Source organism: Rhea pennata, chromosome 5 (assembly GCF_028389875.1).
Source record: "Rhea pennata isolate bPtePen1 chromosome 5, bPtePen1.pri, whole genome shotgun sequence".
Taxonomy (NCBI): domain Eukaryota; kingdom Metazoa; phylum Chordata; class Aves; order Rheiformes; family Rheidae; genus Rhea; species Rhea pennata.
In genome coordinates this window covers 14,546,003-14,565,366 of record NC_084667.1, presented here as the reverse complement: position 1 = coordinate 14,565,366, position 19,364 = coordinate 14,546,003, and the positions used below count along the sequence as shown (strand labels likewise).

The 19,364-nt window shown below is 40.1% G+C and overlaps 1 protein-coding gene across 8 annotated transcripts in view; it reads left to right on the top strand.

Moving 5' to 3' along the window:
- Positions 1-19,364, top strand: part of DPF3 (double PHD fingers 3) — a 172,604-nt gene that overhangs the window by 130,766 nt on the left and 22,474 nt on the right. For 6 of the 8 annotated variants that reach the window (XR_009958447.1, XM_062576111.1, XM_062576110.1 and 3 more), the window contains one exon: positions 11,317-11,445. Coding sequence is in view for 5 of the 8 variants with exons in the window: in XM_062576111.1 (XP_062432095.1) it covers positions 11,317-11,445 (129 nt within the window). In the remaining 3 variants the exon portion in view is untranslated. Of the gene's footprint in view, positions 1-11,316; positions 11,446-14,278; positions 15,635-19,364 lie in introns of all 8 variants that reach the window. The other 2 variants (XR_009958446.1, XR_009958445.1) reach the window with 1 other exon arrangement.

Sequence of the window (19,364 nt, the reverse complement as noted above, 5' to 3'; positions counted from 1 at the left end):
TAAGGCTGAAAGAAAATATTGTGGCCAAAAGGGCTCTGTTTGATTGTCCGTCCTTTTCTTTTTAGGCACAGAACTGGGAATCAAGCAGACTGTGTTGTATTACTGATTTTTTGTAAGACCTGGCAAGACTCTTAGTCCCCATTTCTCAGTTTTCCAGTGTGCAATACTGTGTAATAATTGCTTTCACCTTGGGATTTGTGTAGATACCTGTGTTCAATTACAAAAAGTCCTTTCAGATCACTCTGTGGACTTTGTCATTTCAGTTCAAAGTAATGAACAGTGTGGACAAAGGAATAAAATGCTTATGGGAAAAAATACACAGGCAAACACTTTATACTACATTAAGACGAACGGGAAGAAGTGTGGAAGTAGGAAAACATTTTCTTCTAAGCAGGATAATTGATAATTGTCCTCAGGGAGAGAAGGAGGGGGGTTTCCTTCCTCCAAAGCATCTGCTACTAGCCACTGTCTGAGCTTGAAGGGCCATTTTGTCTGATTCCATTTGGCAATCCCTGTGTTTCTGTCACTTTTATGCTCTACCTTTTAGTTATTCACGTGTTTAGTAGTTTCACAGCAGAAGTAATTTTGACTTCTCCAGCTGTTGATAAACTTGAGCTGTCAGTGCAGTAAGAACGACTGCTTGGGCAGGCTGGAGAATGTCAGTATTCAGCCAGTACCTTTTGTTTACTTAGAGTTTATATTATCTCTGAATTTTTTTTTTTCTGTGCATGCAGTAGTTAGTAATACTTGCATATCTAAGAGACATATTGCAGGTTTGTATTAAATTAATATTGATAACGGCCTTGCACAGATGGCCAAAGAAGGGTAGTGTCCCGTACCCTTCAGCTTGTCGCAGAGGCCAAGGACAGTCTCGGTCCTTATCTTTCTGGTGCTTATAGCTTGATAGAAGTTAGCAAAAAGAGGAGCTAGAAAAGCTGAGGAAAGGTTAGATTTTTGCTTTTAAACAGCAAACATTGGCCCCTGCAAAGAGAGGTGTGTTCTGTGCTGCAGGAAGGCAGAGTGGGAGCTGCTCAGGCTTGTGTTCCCCAGAGCCCCTGTGATCTGCCAGATCACTCTGGGATCCAGATTCTTGAGCAGAAAGAATCTGCTTAACAGCTAGCCAGGAGCCAGTGAGGTACAGGCAGTGGCTATATGAGTGTGTAGATCCGCTTTGGATCCGCTTTGGGGAAGGTCCCAGATGCTGGAAGGTAACTCTCCCAAATGGCTTAGCTGTCGCAGTGGCTGTTTGTTCCTTTTTGCCTGTTTGCTTGTTTACAGCCTTGAGCTCAGATCCTGCATCTTTGCTCTTTCACTTGGCAATATTTAATTTATACTGCCATTCATCTTCCATGTGAATGCTAATTGTCCACATTGCTAATGTGCAGTCATTAAATGGTCCCTTTGTACTGGGGGATGGTGGGGAGCCAGGGCATCGGATCCTTCCTCTCCCCTAAGAACTGCTAGGCATGTGTTATGAATTAGATTTGACAGGTCTGCAGTGTTGCAGGGCTTGGGCTTCAAGAATCCTCTCTGCATGGGCTTGGGAGGAGGGAGAAAAGGAGGGAGGGAGGAAGGGGGATGTTAATCCAAACAGCTAATCCACAACCTACTGAACAGGAGAACCAGAGATACGGTATATAGCAGGGTCTGGTTATTTGCTTAGCGGTGTATCAGAGAGATACGAGCAGCCTGATTTAGAAAAGACAAGGCAAATCTAAATGAGCCATTTGGAATTTGTCATGCCGTGGGAGGTGAGCACTGGGTCAACAAAGTTCAGGCAGGCTGCTGCAGTATGAACTTCCTCCCTTTGTATCCGCATCTGCTCTGCCATCACTGCTCCTAGCAGTGTTTGCAGCGACAGAGGCCTTGCTGATGCAGGAGGAGGCTTTCTGGAGCAGGGCTTCTGCAAGATTCAGTTATTGATCCCCTGGCTGGTGCCAGCTCAAGAGCTGATGGCCTCTTCTTTTTCTCCCTCCTGACCCCTACTTCTATCTTTACTCTTTTTCTCACACACAGACCAATTAGGATGGTTCAGTAAATTATCCATGGACTGGAAAAGTGATTCAGATAGGAAGAACTTATCTGAAACTAAGAGCCACTGCATAGGTTTGTATCAAAGGTCATGGATGGATCTAACTACAAAGTCCCACTTCCTTGGCACATCTTGCTGTCCCTGAGTGTTGTAGGTTTTGTTTATTTACATCTCTTTCTCCTTCTGTCCTTTGTCATCTATAGTTTACTCTTTCCCACATAGAAGACTGTTCAACAGTCTTTGTCCTTTGCTTTTCCTGTGTCTTCTTAACCTGTGCTCTTTTAGACCTTTAGTTACTTTGTTTGCCTGTCTTACCTACCCCTTTGGTACAGGGAAATAGCCCTTCCTCAGGACCCAGTCTTGCCTCTGCCTACACACGCATTTATTTTTGACCTGATATAGACTCTCTGATATTTTACATGTGAGCATATGAAATTCTGAAAATGAAGTTATAGAAAACCATTAAAACCTTCCCCAAATCCACCAATGAAAAGAAATGGTCCCACACCATTCTCATCCCTTTTTTATACTGCCTTTTCCTCCACATGTTGGCACTGATAGTGTGAGATTTGTGAGCCCAGGGTGCATCCAAGACTTCCACAAAACACCTGCTGTTCTATTCCATCTCAATCTATGGGTACAGGCCAGCTCTCGGGGCAGCTGGTGCTTATAAATTTTGAGACACTTCTCATATAGGAATTACATTAGACTTTTGTTATTGAAGTGTATGTGTGAATGAATGGACTAGTATAAATGTGCTTGCTTGAGTCTGAGGAGAGTAGGATGGTCTGTCTGTACGGGGAAAAAACTTCCTCTCCTTTAAAAAGGAGCTAATCGTTCATGTAGGTGAAGAGTTTTCCGTGGCAGTTTGCTTTGCAAAGCACTGATTAAAGGCAGCTGTGGGGCAAAGAGCAACTGAACAAGTCTTCGGTCCACAAGCACTTTGGCCAACGACAGTCCTGCAACAAAGCATGTTATGCTGGCTGTGGCTGGCCTAGCTGTTGTGTGCAGGTTGGTTCGTGTGTGCCATACGCTTCGTTAATAAGGAGGCAGCTCACTGCGCTCCTGTCGCTCTGCTAGATTGCACATTTGACCTGTAAAACCACCTGTTTGTATTATTTCATGGCATCAGCCGCTTGTGCCTGGTTGCGTGGCAGATTTTATGATGTGGATAAATCTCTACTGGAGAGACCAGCCAAAGTTGTTTGTGTACTCTAAGCATAATTGGATACCCAGTCTCCAGAGATAAAAAATTAATGTGCTAACCTCAGTGTGCCTCCAAGCTGTCCTCCAGCTCTCCCACACTGTTGTCTTTGAAACATTTTTATTTCCATCCAGGCAGGGGGCTGGCCATGAATAAATGACGAGAGTCAGCCCCTCGGTTGGAGACGAGCTGTTTGTTCCTCTCCACAAGCAGCATCAATTTGAAAAGCTACATCAGGCCTACTTTTTTCCCTGCCTCAGTGCTGATCCTCACTGGGGACTTGGTAGGAGCTACATCTTAATGCAAGGATGCACCAGTGCTCACCTTGTGACAAGAAACCCTGCAGCAGGTGCCTTTCTTGGGAAAATATCTACCTTACCTTGATTTGATGTTTCATTAGTTTACTCTATTTCTTTTTTTTTACCTTTACCAGAGCTAGTTTACATAAAAAAGACAGAAAAAGTAAAAGAAAGAATGGAGATTGCAGAGATTGAAATTGTATAATGGCTTCCACTCAAACCCTGCTTTCAGCTGTAGACATCTCAAACTTTTGTGCTTGTTTGTTAGAAGGCTGAGGGAAAAAAATAGAGCAGTTGCTTAGAGTTTGTAAACAGTGAAACCCCCCCCAATGTTTGCCCCTATGTACAGGGGCACATAGGAGCTTTGAGTTGTTTTTTAGGCAGTTGCTTTTTTTTTGCAGTACTGCCTGACCAGGACCTAAATGTTGTCCATGTGCAACCCTCCTTGAGAAGAAGCACCTATGAGTAGTTTGTGGGAAAATATTTCTACTTTGACTAAATATTTAGATTTTGAAAAATATGTGTTGCTTCAGTAGCATGGGAGCTCTTGAGATGTGAATAATGTGAATAGTATCATTTACACATTTATATTTTTTTTTCTGTCTTGCTATCTGCCTGCTTTTTTTTCTCCCCAGTGTGGAATTAGAGCCAGGTAAACTCCAGAAGATTTGCCTGAATTTGAAATTAGGTGCTATGCCTTCTCACATTCCTCCAGTGAGCAGTTTCCATACCCAAAGTCTACAACATATTGCAGGGACCCATTTCAAGACACTGGCCAAATTTACATGAGTATTGAGGGATGCTGCCTGGACTGGGCTGTGTACTGGGCAGCCTAATCGCTCCACAAGTTCCCTGACCTGATGGGATTAATGTATTTTTATAGCCAGGGGCCAGGTCTTGGGAGAGGTACCCCTCAAAATCAGGAGATTTGTATTTTAAACACATTTAACACTTTTTTTTGTCTGCTTTCCCATTTTTCATCTCCTACTGTTTATTCTCATGAGGTGCTGGACAGTTACAGCATGGTCCATTCCCAAGGATTTATCATGAACACTGAGATTTTGGTCCCTGTTGTAGGTGTTCATGCAGAAGACTGTGAGATCAGCACACAGACTTTTGTATAAAGTGCTGCCTTGAGGTGCAGGAGTGCTGACTCCCAAATCTACAAAATCTGCTTAATTGATACTGAATTTTCCTAGCTGTACCATCTGTTTCCCACCTCCCAGGTTATTCATTAGTTGTTCAACACAAGGGCCATATCAATTCCTGTAAAACATATGATTGAATGTTCTTTCTTCCCCCACATTGAGAGGCTTGCTCTGACTCCTGAGGAGGTACCTGCCTCTCGTAGCCCTCCTTGGCTCTAACTCTTCATGAGCAGGGATACAGGAAAGACGACCTGTCAGAGTTGCTAAAAACTGTGCAAAGGCCATAACTGCTTCTAGCACCACAGCACCAATTAACTCAGAGGAGATGAATCCAGATACAAGTGAGAACTGGCAGTAGCTGCAGTGCCTGGTTCGCACCACTTCCTCCAGCAGTGCAGCCGACTTCTCTGGCTCCCTGTAAAGGATGTACCCAAGCTCTTCAGTGCAGTGTTGAGATCCTGAGCTGGCAGAGGCCCCCAAAGCTGTGCAGTCCGGTTAGCTCGGCTCTGGGAACAGAATAGCAGTGGTTTCCCAGTGCTACACCCAAATTCACACACGCTCCAGGCAGACCTGATTAGGTTGAGTATGGTGCAACATCAACACAGTTGTACCCCTACCAACCCAAGCTGAACTTACAGCCTGCTGGAGGGTGTCTGTATCAAGTGCCCCAATACTTCCAGGTTTGGATTTAACCAGCGTGCTTATCTCTGATGTTAATGATAGTGTAAACATACCCAATGAGACTGGCCTTTTCCTCTAATTCAGTTTGATTTACATTTTTCCCTGGAGAACTGCAGTGAAAAAATGCCTGCATGTAGTTTGTTGGCAAGGCCAGCACAGAAATGACTGTGCACATCTCTGCCTGGCTGTGTACATGTGAGAGAGCCAGAGCCCCAAAGGTACCTGAGCTTTACTTGGCCTGTTCTTCACCACACCAGGGATTATACTTCTTTTTTTTCTTTTGTTATGCTGCTCCAGAGCAAGGTCTTGCCCTGAGCGTTGGGCTCAGAGCCACCTCTGCCACCCACCCCTCTGGCTTCCAGCGCTGCTCAGTAAAGCCTGGGAATTAACAAGGTAGATGTGGGTGCATCTCCAACTGGGTGTCCACCTCCTGCTCCACCAGAAGCTGTAATTCAGGGAAAGTCAGAGTCAAACTGCTGTTTTTCTTTTCCCTTCTTTCCTCATTTATGTCTTTTTTTCCTTTTTCTTTTGTTGTAATTTCCTGTTTGAGCCTGCCTATCCTCCACAGATGCATCTTGAACAGCAGATTAAGGGGATGTACTACAATTCCTTACACTTGAGAGATGAAGTAATAACAGGTGGCAAGACCAGAGGCAGCTGGAGCCTGGCACTCTGGTTGCCATGGAAACGGGTCAGACCTGCCGCGGGATGTCAGCGGCGGGAGGGAAGGCGAGCGAGAGATGCGCGAGGGCACTAATCCTATACGTTGGGATTGTATGTCACCAGGTCCTCCAAGGGACTTGACAACGGCAGACCTGGGTTCGCGGCTGGCTTTGAACTGCACAGGCAGCCAAATGCTGGGCTTGCACTTGAATGCTGAGAAAAGGAGAGGAGTTGGAAGGGAAAGCTGGGCCCCGTTTTTTTCTAAGAGAAAGCAAATCCATCCCTTTTTCTCCATTGCGAAGCGCGTTGACTTGATTCAGGCCTACACTGAGGTTCCTGTGGTCTCCATTGTGCTCTGGAAATTTTTATTGCAAAATGAGTAAATGGCCTTTTGAATTGAGTTCAAAGCCTCCAGTGGACTTTTATTGGTTTTGGATCAAGCCCAAGAGAAATAGGTAAGAGCCGGACAAAACATATTTGGAAAAATCCCTTTGGGATGGCACATACGTCTGAGTGTAGTCAATTCACTGTATTCATTTTAATGCACAACTTCTCCCAGAGGTACACGCCCTGGTCCTTGTTCTGCACTACCTTTCCACTCTTGTGGACATTATATAAAAGAGGGATTAAATGCTACCAGACCTAGATTCTTTGCTTGAACTATGGACAAGTTTTATGTTATAGTCAGGTATGAATTTCTTCACAGGTTAAAGAAATATGTAATTATCATTTGGTACCAAGGAACAGAGAATCCAGTTTCTCTTTTCAGCACCGTTTCCAGCTCCAGACGAGTGTTTAAAGATCACAATCCGAATCTCTGAAAGTAATAACTTCACTTAGAAATCAGGAAATAAAAAATTTGGTTTCTTGTTTATTTATATATATATAATTTATCTAGTTATATATTTATAAATATTTATAATATCCATATATTTATATGTATTTATATATTTAAAAGTCACAGTTTGAAGTAAACCCACTGAAAATACTTGTATTCTGAGTTTTCCTGTTGAAAAACAGAGACAAGAATTGCTTCTTCTGAACTTGTTTTCCATTCGAGACACTCTGCATCCATGAGAGCTAGAAAACTGAGATTCTTACTGAGTCACGTGGCTCCAGGACATGACGGAGAAAAGAACAATCCTAATTTCATGATACTGTTTGACTAGAAACAACCTTTGTTTATTTGTTTGTTTATTTTATTAGAATGAAACCATAAGGAAGGTAACTTCCAAGTTTTTGATTACTTGGGGAGGGGAGGATCTAGAACTCCGTTTTAGACCCTTTACCTTCAAAAACAGGAAGGCACAGAAGTTTTTTTAAACAAAAACTCAGTCAAGTTGTTTAGCCTCTTAGGTGTTAACCTACACAGAGAAGTTATCATGTAATGTAATACAGAATAATTAAAAATGTAGTACTTATTTTTCAAGGAGACCTCTCTGAACAACTTTTCTACATTTTAAGCTGGTCTTTATTCTATTTAGCTTAATACAGTTTGAAATTCACTTGATTAAGCTAAAGAAGAAAAAATTTTCTATTACTGAATAGGAGTATACCAAAGTTATTTGGAAATATTAATTTCATTTTACATCTGCATTCTATTTTCATGTGAATGAGCTTTCAGGTACAGAGGAGCCTTTGCAGATCTTTCTGTGGATCTCCTTAATCCGTTTTAATAAGTACTTTATACCAATATACTCTATTTTATGTTGGGGCAGATATGAATGGAAACAGAGGCTTTTCTTGAAATTAGAGAGCCACACCATGTTGAACAAACAAGAGGCACTTTTTAAAATACACCCCCTATGAGCACATATTAGCTCAGGCAATGGAGTCATCAAGGCTTTTGATCTGTGGTTCCAGTTTATAATACAAGAGAAAAATCAGAGGGATTTTTAGATGATCATAGCTAATTTTCAAGGCTTTGCTTTAAAATGGTTTCTTATTCTGTATGAACACTTTAAAAACAACATCTGGTTATATTCATCTGATCCAAATGGTTGAGTTAGCACACCTTGGTGAGTTACTTCTCATTAGCTGAGCTGTCATGTGGCTAAAGCTAGCAGCTTCTGCTTTGTGATTAACTTGTGCAAAAAGTGTATACATAGTCCATTACCATGTCTCAGATGTAAAGCAGCAATGCATCAGCCCCTAGTAACTTAATTGCTTTCACTTGTGAGTTCATTCTTGTATTTACTTTTATGAGTATTTTCATTAATTAAAGGATGGGAGTTGTGTTCGGCTTTTGGTACACAATACCCGTCTCATGAGTACCTTACTGTCTGTGCTTTGTTTCTTAATTCCCTCATCTTCTGTGAGCTACAGTAAAATAGAACTAAAAACTTCCAAGCACACACACACACAAAATCCTTTGAAAATAAGAACTGCACTTACTATCATCCAGAAATCTCTTTATTCCTTAAACCTTCTGTGATCTAGCCTGGGGCTAGATCATTGTACAGTACTGATCAAGAAACCAAGCTTGAGTCAGGTTTGATTCTAGTTTTTGCACCTATTAGAACAAAAAAGCATTGAGGAGAATAACATTGCCTGACTTGCTTGGCTATGAAGATGCATTATTTAACACATCATTGCTGCAACTTCAGGAACTTCTCGTCTGTGTACAACTTTCAGATCTGACATCCCTTTTGGTCTGCTGAAGGAAGTCTATAGTTTTGACTGACATATATACATAAATACATATATAGATGAGCATATATGCACTCACATTAAAAATTAAATTGTAAGAAAAAGGGGGAAAAGAGGAGGTGGTCAGGAACAAGTCTGTTCCCTTGTCAATAGTCCAGGAGAATATTTTCAGTTTCATCACATTCCACCTGTCCCACAAACTGTACACAAATTGCTCAGCATACATATTTTCACAAGATTCTCTGTCCCATTTCCAGGACAACTGTCAGTTGTCTCAAAGCAACTCACAAGTTACTTCGCAAAATTTAAGTCAGTGTTCCCAGAGTATTGCGTCTATTACACCATCCTGAGCAGTGGTAGAAGTAATGCTTTTTACTTAACCCAGTGGCTGGCACCTTGAAATCTTGTTTGCATTTGTGGCCTCACCACAAAATTCTTGTGTGTTCTTGAGTAAGTGATTTAATCTTTCTATCTCCAAGTTTTTCCAGCTGTAAAATGCAATGATGCCTCTTCACCATGAAACTTAATTAGCACTTTGGTTAGAGTCAATGGCAAAAGAGACTTCTGACTTCATTGAGGGTTAGTATTAGGACCTTAGTACCTGTAATGTGCTTTGAGAAACTCGGATGAAAGATGATGTAATAAAGAACAACAACAACAAAAATAAAAATCACTGAAGACAGAACTCACTAAGTTTGCATTTCACATGACCTGTCTTTAGAAGCAGCACAATATAAAGAGGTAATTACTTAATTTTTTCAGAAGTGGGGATAGAGGGGGAAAATAAATGCTAGTGAGATCTGCTATTTAGATGAAAATAAATGCACAGCTAGCCACTTTATGATCATTTTGTTAAAGCTCTTAAAATGAGTTGGTATGCTGGGCTTCCATCTGGTTCCTATTCTTTTTTGCTTATTTTTTATGCAAATATTAACTACCTCTCCACTGACAAGCAAAATGCTAACCTAACAGTAGAAGCTTCTGTCTAATTCTGGGAGAAGTGCGGGTCTGCTATACCAGGACTCATTCAGAATAAAGATCATTATTTAGTAAATATGTCAAGGAATGATGATAATGCAGGAAGAGAATGGTGTATTTGCACCATTATGTTTTTTAATTATTTCTTAATAGCAACTTATCTGCAGTCTTCCAACTACCAATTTCCAAAAAGTTCAATGAATCAACAACTGGAAGAAAATAATTAACCCAAACCTGAAAAATAAATTGAACTCTGAGGAAATTTTAATAAATTTTAATTTTAGCTTTATGTCTTGGCCTGGTACCAGAAACCCTTTAGAATGTCATTGTTCTTTGGGGGAGCTTTGGATGTGGACAAAAACTCTTTCTTAAGGCCATTAGTAAATCATTTCAAAATATCTGGTAAAAATATGCATGTTACAAGATATTCCTTAAAAAGATAATTAAATACAGATGGTACTGTTTAAAGGTCTTCATTTTCTAGTTTGTAAAAATATTGATGGGATAGACTTGGGCCAGGTATACCACTGGGATTTTTAATCTCTAAATTAAAAAAAGAAAACCAAAACCTAACTATCCCCTCCCATCTGCTTCCCCCCTCCCCATCCTATTCCTAGTTAGGGTATGGAGGAACAAGAAGTTTCTCCTCTCTGGAGGGCAGAAAAGAAAAACGGCAGTTCTGATCTCAGTCCTTCTAAAGCAGAGAAGTGAGTGAAACCACATCCTGGAACTGCCTGTCCCTGGAGTATCTGTAGCACTGATGGGGCTCATTTGAGCTTGTTGGTGCATGTTGGTAAGCCTATCACAAATATTTAGGATTTTAAAAGAAATATAAAGCCTACTAGAGAGCCAGCAAGCACAGTGCTAAAGTTCGAAAGACAAAATTAAGGGTAGACCAGAAGAGAGAGAAACTCACAGTTCTTTGCACCTGCCCTGAGTATTCACCCAGTGCTGGACCTGCTGTGCTGCCTGTGCCGCTTCTCCCAGGAGGGCACATACACGCTGCCACAGGTAGCTTACCCTTGGCTGAACCATCCACTGATGACTTCTTTGTGAATATCTGGGGATTTGAACTAACTTTTTAGCTAAGGAGACCCTACTACTTTGAGATGTAATGTCTTTGAAAAAAAAAAAATGGTGAGGGTAGCTACCTTTCCTCCTTGCTACATTTATGTTTTGAGGAATGTGTTTTTTCTTTCTGAGTTTGTATTTTGTGAGTTTACAGTTGTAGCTGCTGTTTGGAAAAACACACTGGGCTTACTGACAGCTTAGGTCTAGTACAGCGTTAGAGACCCTTTATGTTTTCCACGTAGAAATTCCTTGAGTTGTGCAGGGATTCTGTGCTAGAAGGTCCTTGTGAGGGACGAGCCTAGCTGACATTGTAAAGGAAACGGTGAAGTTTACTTCAGGAAAAATATGTATAACATACCTACTTAAAATATGTATTAAATTAATAACATTAAATATAATTAAAAATGTGTACAACATATATATTTAAAATGAAGGTGACTGATTTATACAATTCAGTTTTTGTTCTAATTGAGAACACTTTGGGAAGACTGTGGCCTGCAAACTCATTGAATTAATATCATATCAAAGAGAAGAGGGAGATGTCCAAACTGAATGCCCTTCAAGTAACACTGATTTCTAACCTGACTGCAGCCCAGAAAGGACCAGACGGGGTCATCATTCCTAATAACTACTGTGACTTCTGCCTCGGAGGCTCCAGTATGAACAAAAAAAGTGGCCGGCCTGAGGAACTTGTATCATGCTCAGACTGTGGGCGCTCTGGTAGGTGACTCCTTGCAACTTTCTCATACAAAAGCATTTGTGTAATTCATTTTTTGCATCTTCTGAAGATTTTGAAGAAAGGCAGCATGTCTGGGAGGGAATGGGAAACAAGGCTTTACCTCTTGTCTGTGTTTGTGAGAAAGGATGATTGGGAAATTTGCTGTCATAAAACCCATCGTTGGATTCATGTTTGATGGGGCCTTAAGACATAATAAAGATTTAATGTATTTATTGGCTGCTGTGAACGTTGTTACATGTACTAGTTGTTCTTTAAATGGAAGGAGAAAATCCTATGACAATGTTAAAGAATGGGCTCTGTCTTCAAATGCTGCAATTACAACTATAAATTACTTAGAAGATTTATGAAAGTTGCATGACAAGCATTTCCATTGATTACACATTTCATGCATTTCTTCATCCAAAAAAGAAAAAGGGAGGAAATTATAGGGTAGGAATGGGGGTAGTTCTCAAGAATTATCCTCTTACAAGATGACTATCATTAATTTTGTTTAAAGAGGTTTTTATTTCTCTGTTTTCTTCCTTCTCTCTTTTCAAATGTAGGCAGTTGTGTCTTTCTCATCCTAAGTTGTCTTTATTTCTGGTTCTATGGTTCTATCTTTCTTTTTTTTTTGGGGGGGGGGAATTTTATCCCAGCTGAGCTGTTATTTATAGCTTGGGTGGGAGGTGGTGTTGGTGGTAGAAGGAATGGGAAACCTTTAACAACTGTGTATTCCTGCTTCAGTCCAAGTTTCCAGAGGTGATATGTCTGGATAGTGGTGATAGTAGTGGTGATGAGACCGTTAACAGTAAATCTGAAAAACAAAGAGACCTTGAAATTCGATGTTGCTGCTGCTGCTTCTGTTCTGTAGTCACTGAAAGATGCTTGTTGTTCGATGGCTGAAATGCAACGTGGAGTGTTCTTGTGCCTTCTCATACTCCCACTGAAATTCATAGTAATGCTCTTACCAAATTCAGTAGGAGCAGGAGTACACCCTCACTGGCAAATTGCCTTCTACAGTTGTCGTGACCTCTGAAGATACATTGAAGTGATAATGAGTGGCCAGCAGAGGACCAATGGCAACCCCTTTCGTTTTCTCCAGGGGCTTCTCTATGAGTACTGTGCAGTCACTAGCATAGATCTTTTAGTGTATATGTGTTCGCTTCTTAACAACTAGAAGGGAAGCTCACATGACGTGCGGTGCCATCTTGGAAAATGATTCCCCTTTCCCTTGATTGTAATAGTTCTATATGACTAATTTCAGCATCCTCCATATATTGCACAGTGAGTCAGATTCATGTTTTTTTGCCATTTAAACATTGCTACAATGATTATATCAGAACATAACACGAGCACATTAATTCCCTTGATACCTTAGTGTGATAAAGTAGATCTTCATGTAACCTAAACTGTGCAAAATCAGTTCCATTAAATGCTATCCTTGCACAAATTTTGACTCATCTGAGTCATTCATAAGGGTCTGCAATGGTGTGACAGACAAGTGATGAAAGTGATTAAGGTGCAACCACACACACTAATCTGTAACCTAAAACAGAGAAAACTCTTTGGTGGCTGCCATCTTCCTCTTTCTTGATATTGGAGAACATGTTCATTATACTGAAAGGGAGGTCATGGAAATTATACTGTTTCTTCCCTTCACAAAGTCAGTAAAATCACATCTCTATGAAGTGGTTCATCTACCGATTATTTTGTTATATCCATTTACTTTTTTTGAACAGCATTTAATTCTTTGTTGGTTTCTTAAGCAATGCAGTGTATTTGTTATACCGCTGATTCTTGTAGCTGGAGAGGGACCAAAGACTTGATTATTTAATATCATGTTAGTGTTTCTGAATGATAAAATAGCTGTCCCCTGCAAACTGATGCTTTCATTGTGCTGGAGCACAAGAGACATCTTTTACTCTACCTTTCTTGGAGAAGGAATTTAAGGGGTGTACTATTAATCACCGAATACATTTGACTGACGAGAGAAAATAAGCTTCAGTTTCACAGATTTCAATATTTGACTTTTCTTTTTAAGAGTCTTCTTTTTGTTGTTGTTGTTGTTGTTGTTGTTGCTATTAATGTTCTGTGTGGAGAATTTCCTGTTCCATGTTGAAAGTTGGATTGACATACACTTCTGAACTTCTCAGTGTTCCCCAAGACAGGTCATTTCTCATCTTAGTTGTTTTAGTAGATGAACTGTATATATTTGGGTTTGCCTTTTTTTCTTTTCCTTTTTTTTTTTTTTTTGAAGGAGATGCCATGAAATAGGAATAAAAGCATTTATTTAGTTTACTTTTGCTTAGTTTTCAAAGTGTATTTAATTTTGTCTTCAGAGGAGCCTCTTTAGAGTCAGGTGCGGGGCAGGGAAAAAAGGTAGTCTTGAGGTTGGTAAGGCACCTAATGGGTTATATTTCTATAGCAGTAAATTTCTGACAGTTGCTGCCAGTCTGAAGGACAGTCATTGTGCTTAGAGCTAACGGCGTCTAATTATTTATATGGTCTAAAAATGTTTTAAAATCGATCTAGGTAATCACAAGAAAATATTTTAATGTCTTTTGAAGAGAGGAAAACATCATTAACCCTTTCGCTGCCATAGCTATGGGCACTTGTGTTTGTAGATTTTTTTTTTCTTTTAAAAAGTAACTGTTCCTTCTTTATTTTTCTTACTGCAGTTCTACTGAGCTATGTTGTTGAGGTGCGCGGGCACGTACAAGCACACACCTATGAGCTCGATAGTCTGAATTGTTTAATAATAATGATGATTAAAAAATTATGATGATGATGCCTGTTGCTTAACCCATGTGCTGATATATTCATCATACATGTCAGCTCATTTGGGAAGAGAAGGCAGGAGGGACGAAGCAGCGCCAGCACGCACTACGGAGGACTTGTTCGGTTCCACGTCAGAAAGCGACACCTCGACCTTTCATGGCTTTGACGAGGACGATGCAGAAGAGCCTCTCTCGAGCCGAGGAGGTGGCTGTGGTGGCAGCTCTCCCTCTGCAGAAAAAAGGGGTGGCTGCTAAAATAACTAAAAAGACACATAAACTCTGAGCAATTTGCTGTCCTTTCTACTACTAGGATTATTATTACCTTTTTAAAAAATTTTAGGTCCTTGGGTTTTTGTTTTTTTGTTGTTGTTTTTTGTTATTTTTCCTGTGGGTGTACACTGAAAGCACAAGTGTTTAAAGCTCTTGACAACTACTTTGAAGAGACAGAAGGTTTTGATTCTCCTGTTACTTTTTTTGTTTTAATTTGTTTTTCTCCCACCTCTCCCCTTCTCTTTCTCCTGGGAAACCTGAAATGTGGATTTAATATTTTTTTTAAATAGTGAGCAGAGTTGATTTTCTTGTCTTTTAATATATCAGCAAACCACAAAAAATACAGATGGGTTGGAGAGCGGAAAGCAAACTCAAATAGTTTTTTTTTAATAATTATTATTTATATATTCTATATATTATTAGAGAAAAGATTCTTTTTAAATAAAATACAAAAAACCCCAAAAAGTAATGGATATCTACTTGATAATAGAACTGTTTCTAGAGAACCACTGTGGGCGGACTCTCTCAGAGGACGGGAAACCCTTGGTGTGATGGCTTCTGCATTTTGAGATTTTGCACTTACTGTAGCATGTGGAATTTGGCTCCTCTTGCACACCTGCTACATTTATCTTTAACAGCGTGAAAACGCAAACAGCTCCATGGAAGACCATGACCTTGGGGAACACGTTTCCATACCTCCTTTGGAAACCTTTACACACAATAGATCTCTTCCTCCCTGTATCCCTTCATCTCTTCCTCACTCCGTTTGCTTTTTTTCTTTTCCTTCACTTTTCACCTCATGAAGAGCAATTTCCAAGCACAGAGATGGAATATGAATGGCGAACCATAGACTTCAAAGACAGAACAGATGGAGGAGCAGAATCATGGAAGAAAAGATACGGAAAAATACCTCACCTATATTTTTCTTTCCATTTTTGTATTTTAATTCAGATCGTTTTTTCTGTGTCGCCCAGATTTTTCTCTCTGTAGTGTCTTGTCAGACACTTAGCTTGCTTTTCGATAGCTTCTTTTGAAATAAACCAAAGCAATACTCATTAAAAGTTCCAAGGGCAATGGAGAAGAGAGTGACTCCCTTCCCAGCGACTGTCCCAGGAAAGAGGAAGCATGCAGCAGGACTGGAAAGGTATGTCCCAGCTGAAATGTCTTCCACTCATTGTGAAATCTCTGTGCCCTGGATTTTCAGCAGACCGTTGCCTGAGATTAGTTGTAGGAGTAAATCCTAGGGATTAAACTGTGTTGTGAATATGTGCCATATTCAGATCTCTTGCGAAGCTAGCGGGAGTTGTATGGGGACAGGATCTAGTCTGGTATGTACAGTCAGGAGTAAAGGCTATAGAAGAATTCAGTGTGTAGGTTCCATTTTACTGTCCTAATGCAGGCAAAGATCTCCCTGAAGGGAGGGCAAGATTAGGTTTTAAGGATGTATTTTTCCTGAGGTGTATAATGCCGATAAATGGTGAAATCATGACCCCATTAAAATCATAGGATGAATTGTCATTTGTTTGGGCAGTATCTAATCCTGAAGCGGGAGGTGTGTGTTTATGATACCAGAACTCAGAATAGATATCCCAGCCTAGCAATGAAAACTTTGGATATATGTTGTTCTACTACATGAATGAGGCCTATCCAAATGGATTACATTTCTCCTGGTTCATTTCCTGAGGTAGCACGATACCATCTATGAGAACTCTTTCAACATTTTTTCTAAAAACTTTAAAAAAAATGATCCAATTATGATGCCTCTCTAATTTTTTTATTGTTGACTTAGACATGAAATAGACAGTGGACAGATTCAGCTTTTGGGTACATGGATATAAATCCAGAATGACTCTATAGACACTTAGACTACATTAATCATTTGTTTTTGGATTTATAGGAAACTGTTTTACAAAATGTTACTAAATACCTCTATGTGCTTATAGCGTAGAACAGTGCATGCAAGAGCCGTGCATATGTGAAAGGAGAAAGTCAATTTTAAACCTTCTCCATGCTGATAATCTTTTTTCTGTTGTTATTCTATTCTTACTGGAGTATTATAATCAATCAAATGTCAAATCAATGATGTTTTGATTCAACAATGCTAATGAAGAGTGTACTTTAGCTTATAAAAACATTCATACTTTCTACAACAAATCTTTTTTTCTCTCAAATAATGCATGAGATAAATTTATAATACTTTGCCACTCTTCTGTATTTACTAAAAGCTCAAATTCCAGATGGTTTTCAGAGGTGAGAAACAGGCATATAGGCATATGTTTTTCCAGAATCCCTGAAAGAGTTATTACTTAGCTTGCATATCCGTAATATTCTGTGTGTTTGTGTGTGTGTGTGCGTGTGTGTGTGCACAGACACGTAGGCACACGTGTTACAATGCAGACATTAAAATAGAAAGGAGTAGAAGTCATGGTGGAAGATGTTCCGTAACCAAGTACGAATGGAACCAGCTCTTGTATGAGGTGCTGTTGGCTCACTTATTTCATATTGACCTTACAGTAGACAAAGAGTAATATCAATAAAGTCAGTAGATTTCCTCTGAGTTTATGTTAATGTAATTGAGAGCAGAATCTGGTCCAGAAGTACCGTTGTTGCCATTTTTCAAAGAAATACCACAAACTTGAAATGCGATAGGTTAAAAAAAATTAAGTTCCAGTTGGTTTCTTGTGCTATTCCTGCCCTTCAGTCTTTGCATTTACATTATGTTATCACTATATTATCTCCCTTAAAAAAAAAATCTTGCCCCTGCTATTGTGTGAAATGTCCATTTGAACAAAAGGGAAATAGAAAGGGAGCAGTACATAAAATGTGCCAAATGCAGGGTAAATAAACAATAATGAAAGAAAACATGATTTCTTGCATCTGTTTCTTGTATCCATGTAGCAATCATGTCACACAGATTAGTAGGTTAAGAAAAGTTTAAAAATTCAAAAAAACACAGCCAATGCTCCTTAAAATAGGAACAGAGTATGTTTTGACGGGAGAAGGCTCACAGGAGAGATGTAGAGACTTCAGTTATCAAGAAGTTGAGGAGAGCTCAGTTTTCATGGGCTGAGAAATGCCAAGATTGATCCGTTTTAGTTCTTTTGTCTACTTTTTACTGCCTAACTCTGAGAGACGGATTCTTTAGCCACTTAGAACGAGCCAGCTGCGTGCGGCTCCCGGTGTAATGGTGGCAGCACAGAGCTCAGCATTTGCAGACTGCTCTGTTCGCTGGCGCTCGCATGCTGCTGCAGCCCATCTGGAGCTCTGTGCTGCGGTACTGACTGTAGTCCTAGCAACCCGTGAGCTAGCTAGCTGAAACACATCCAGGTATGTCTTTCCAAACTCCAGTCTCTGCGTCAACTGCAGGATAGACGTACTCTAAATGTAATTTTTTCCAAGTGGAGTCCTTACCATTGTCTTTTGGGAAACATGCCTAACACTCAGGGCTCTTTGGAAATACAAGCAATATTCAGATGCCCATAATTCATTAAATCAGGATTTGGTTTCACAAATGCAGTCACTATAACAATGCATACTGTCTTAATCCTTTCGCAACCTAACCACCCCTCTTTGTGACAACTGGGTAGTACAGTACAGTACTTCTGAAAGACGCCAAAACAACTCACATACAGTGCATAAAAACCTGCGAGATGACCTTTATCGTTGATGGCATACAAAAATGCACATCGCTTATTTATACCGTTAATGTGTGTATGGACAATCACTGGTTCAGTCTAATTCTGAGAGGGAAGAAGATAAAATAAATTCATCATACAGGAGAGCAGGATTTCTCCAGATGTCTCATGAGATAACCAACACAAGGGAAAACCCACAGCCCCCACTTTCGGAGGGCAGGCTGAGCAGAGTGGCGCTGACTGCAGGAAGGCATTGATCTCAGAGAGGAAATCAAGATGTGGAGCTGGGAGCCAGAAGAGTGCTTGTTTAAACTAGCTTGGAAAGAAGTGTTAACTGTATTAAATGTGTTGATAAGGAAATTAAATATTCTCAGGATAGGTACTGCTGGAATGAAGACTTGAAACAGGGAAAGAGGGTTGGTCAGCTCGTAAGTCAAAAATGAAAGCAAAGCGAAGAAGCTGCTACAGGAGACTTCTCAGATGGACAAGAGAAAACTGGCATCAGTGAGACAGAAAATATATAGGAGGAAGTTTAATAAGCACAGTGGAAAAAAAAAAGAGGAGCCTGACATAGCCAGGTCACAAATGAGGGAACTGCACAGTGCCAATTTTATGTTCAAAGACAGATAAGTCCCAAACGAAGCTAGGAAGTTATAAAGAGTTCTTCATTGTGAAGTCAGGGTTGTACCTAAAAAAAACCCACTCATCTTTTAAATCAGAAAGAACTGTGGTGCTCCATATTCCCCAGTGATTTCAGCAGTTCAGTAAGACCTGCTGTTCTGAGCTCCATAGGAAGATCTTTGAAGGTACAGTCCTTCAACTGATCACAAGTCTTGCTCTTCCAGTCCTCCTCCAAAGACGTCCTTCTTATTAGAGGAAGGTTATCACAAGTCTATCCAGATACTCCGCTGAAGCCTATATGCTTCCACGTGAACCATGTCCCAAAATAAAACTCCAATGTGAAATGTGAATAAAGGAATGTTTCATCTCAGGCCCTAAATTCAGACTTCTCTGTGTTTGATCACGTGAGCTGTCTTCTTAGGCACCTTCCTACTGCTTCATTCTAAAGGATCTTAAGTAAAGACGTGATTTCCTGAGACAGTCTCTGCAAGGTCTGATTCACATATAGGAACGGGTAGAAATAAGGAAGTGACGTGCTGCTTGAGCAATTGAATAGTGGAAGAAAAATCCGTGTAGGATGTGCACTGATCCTTAGCATATTCACATTTGTGGTACTTT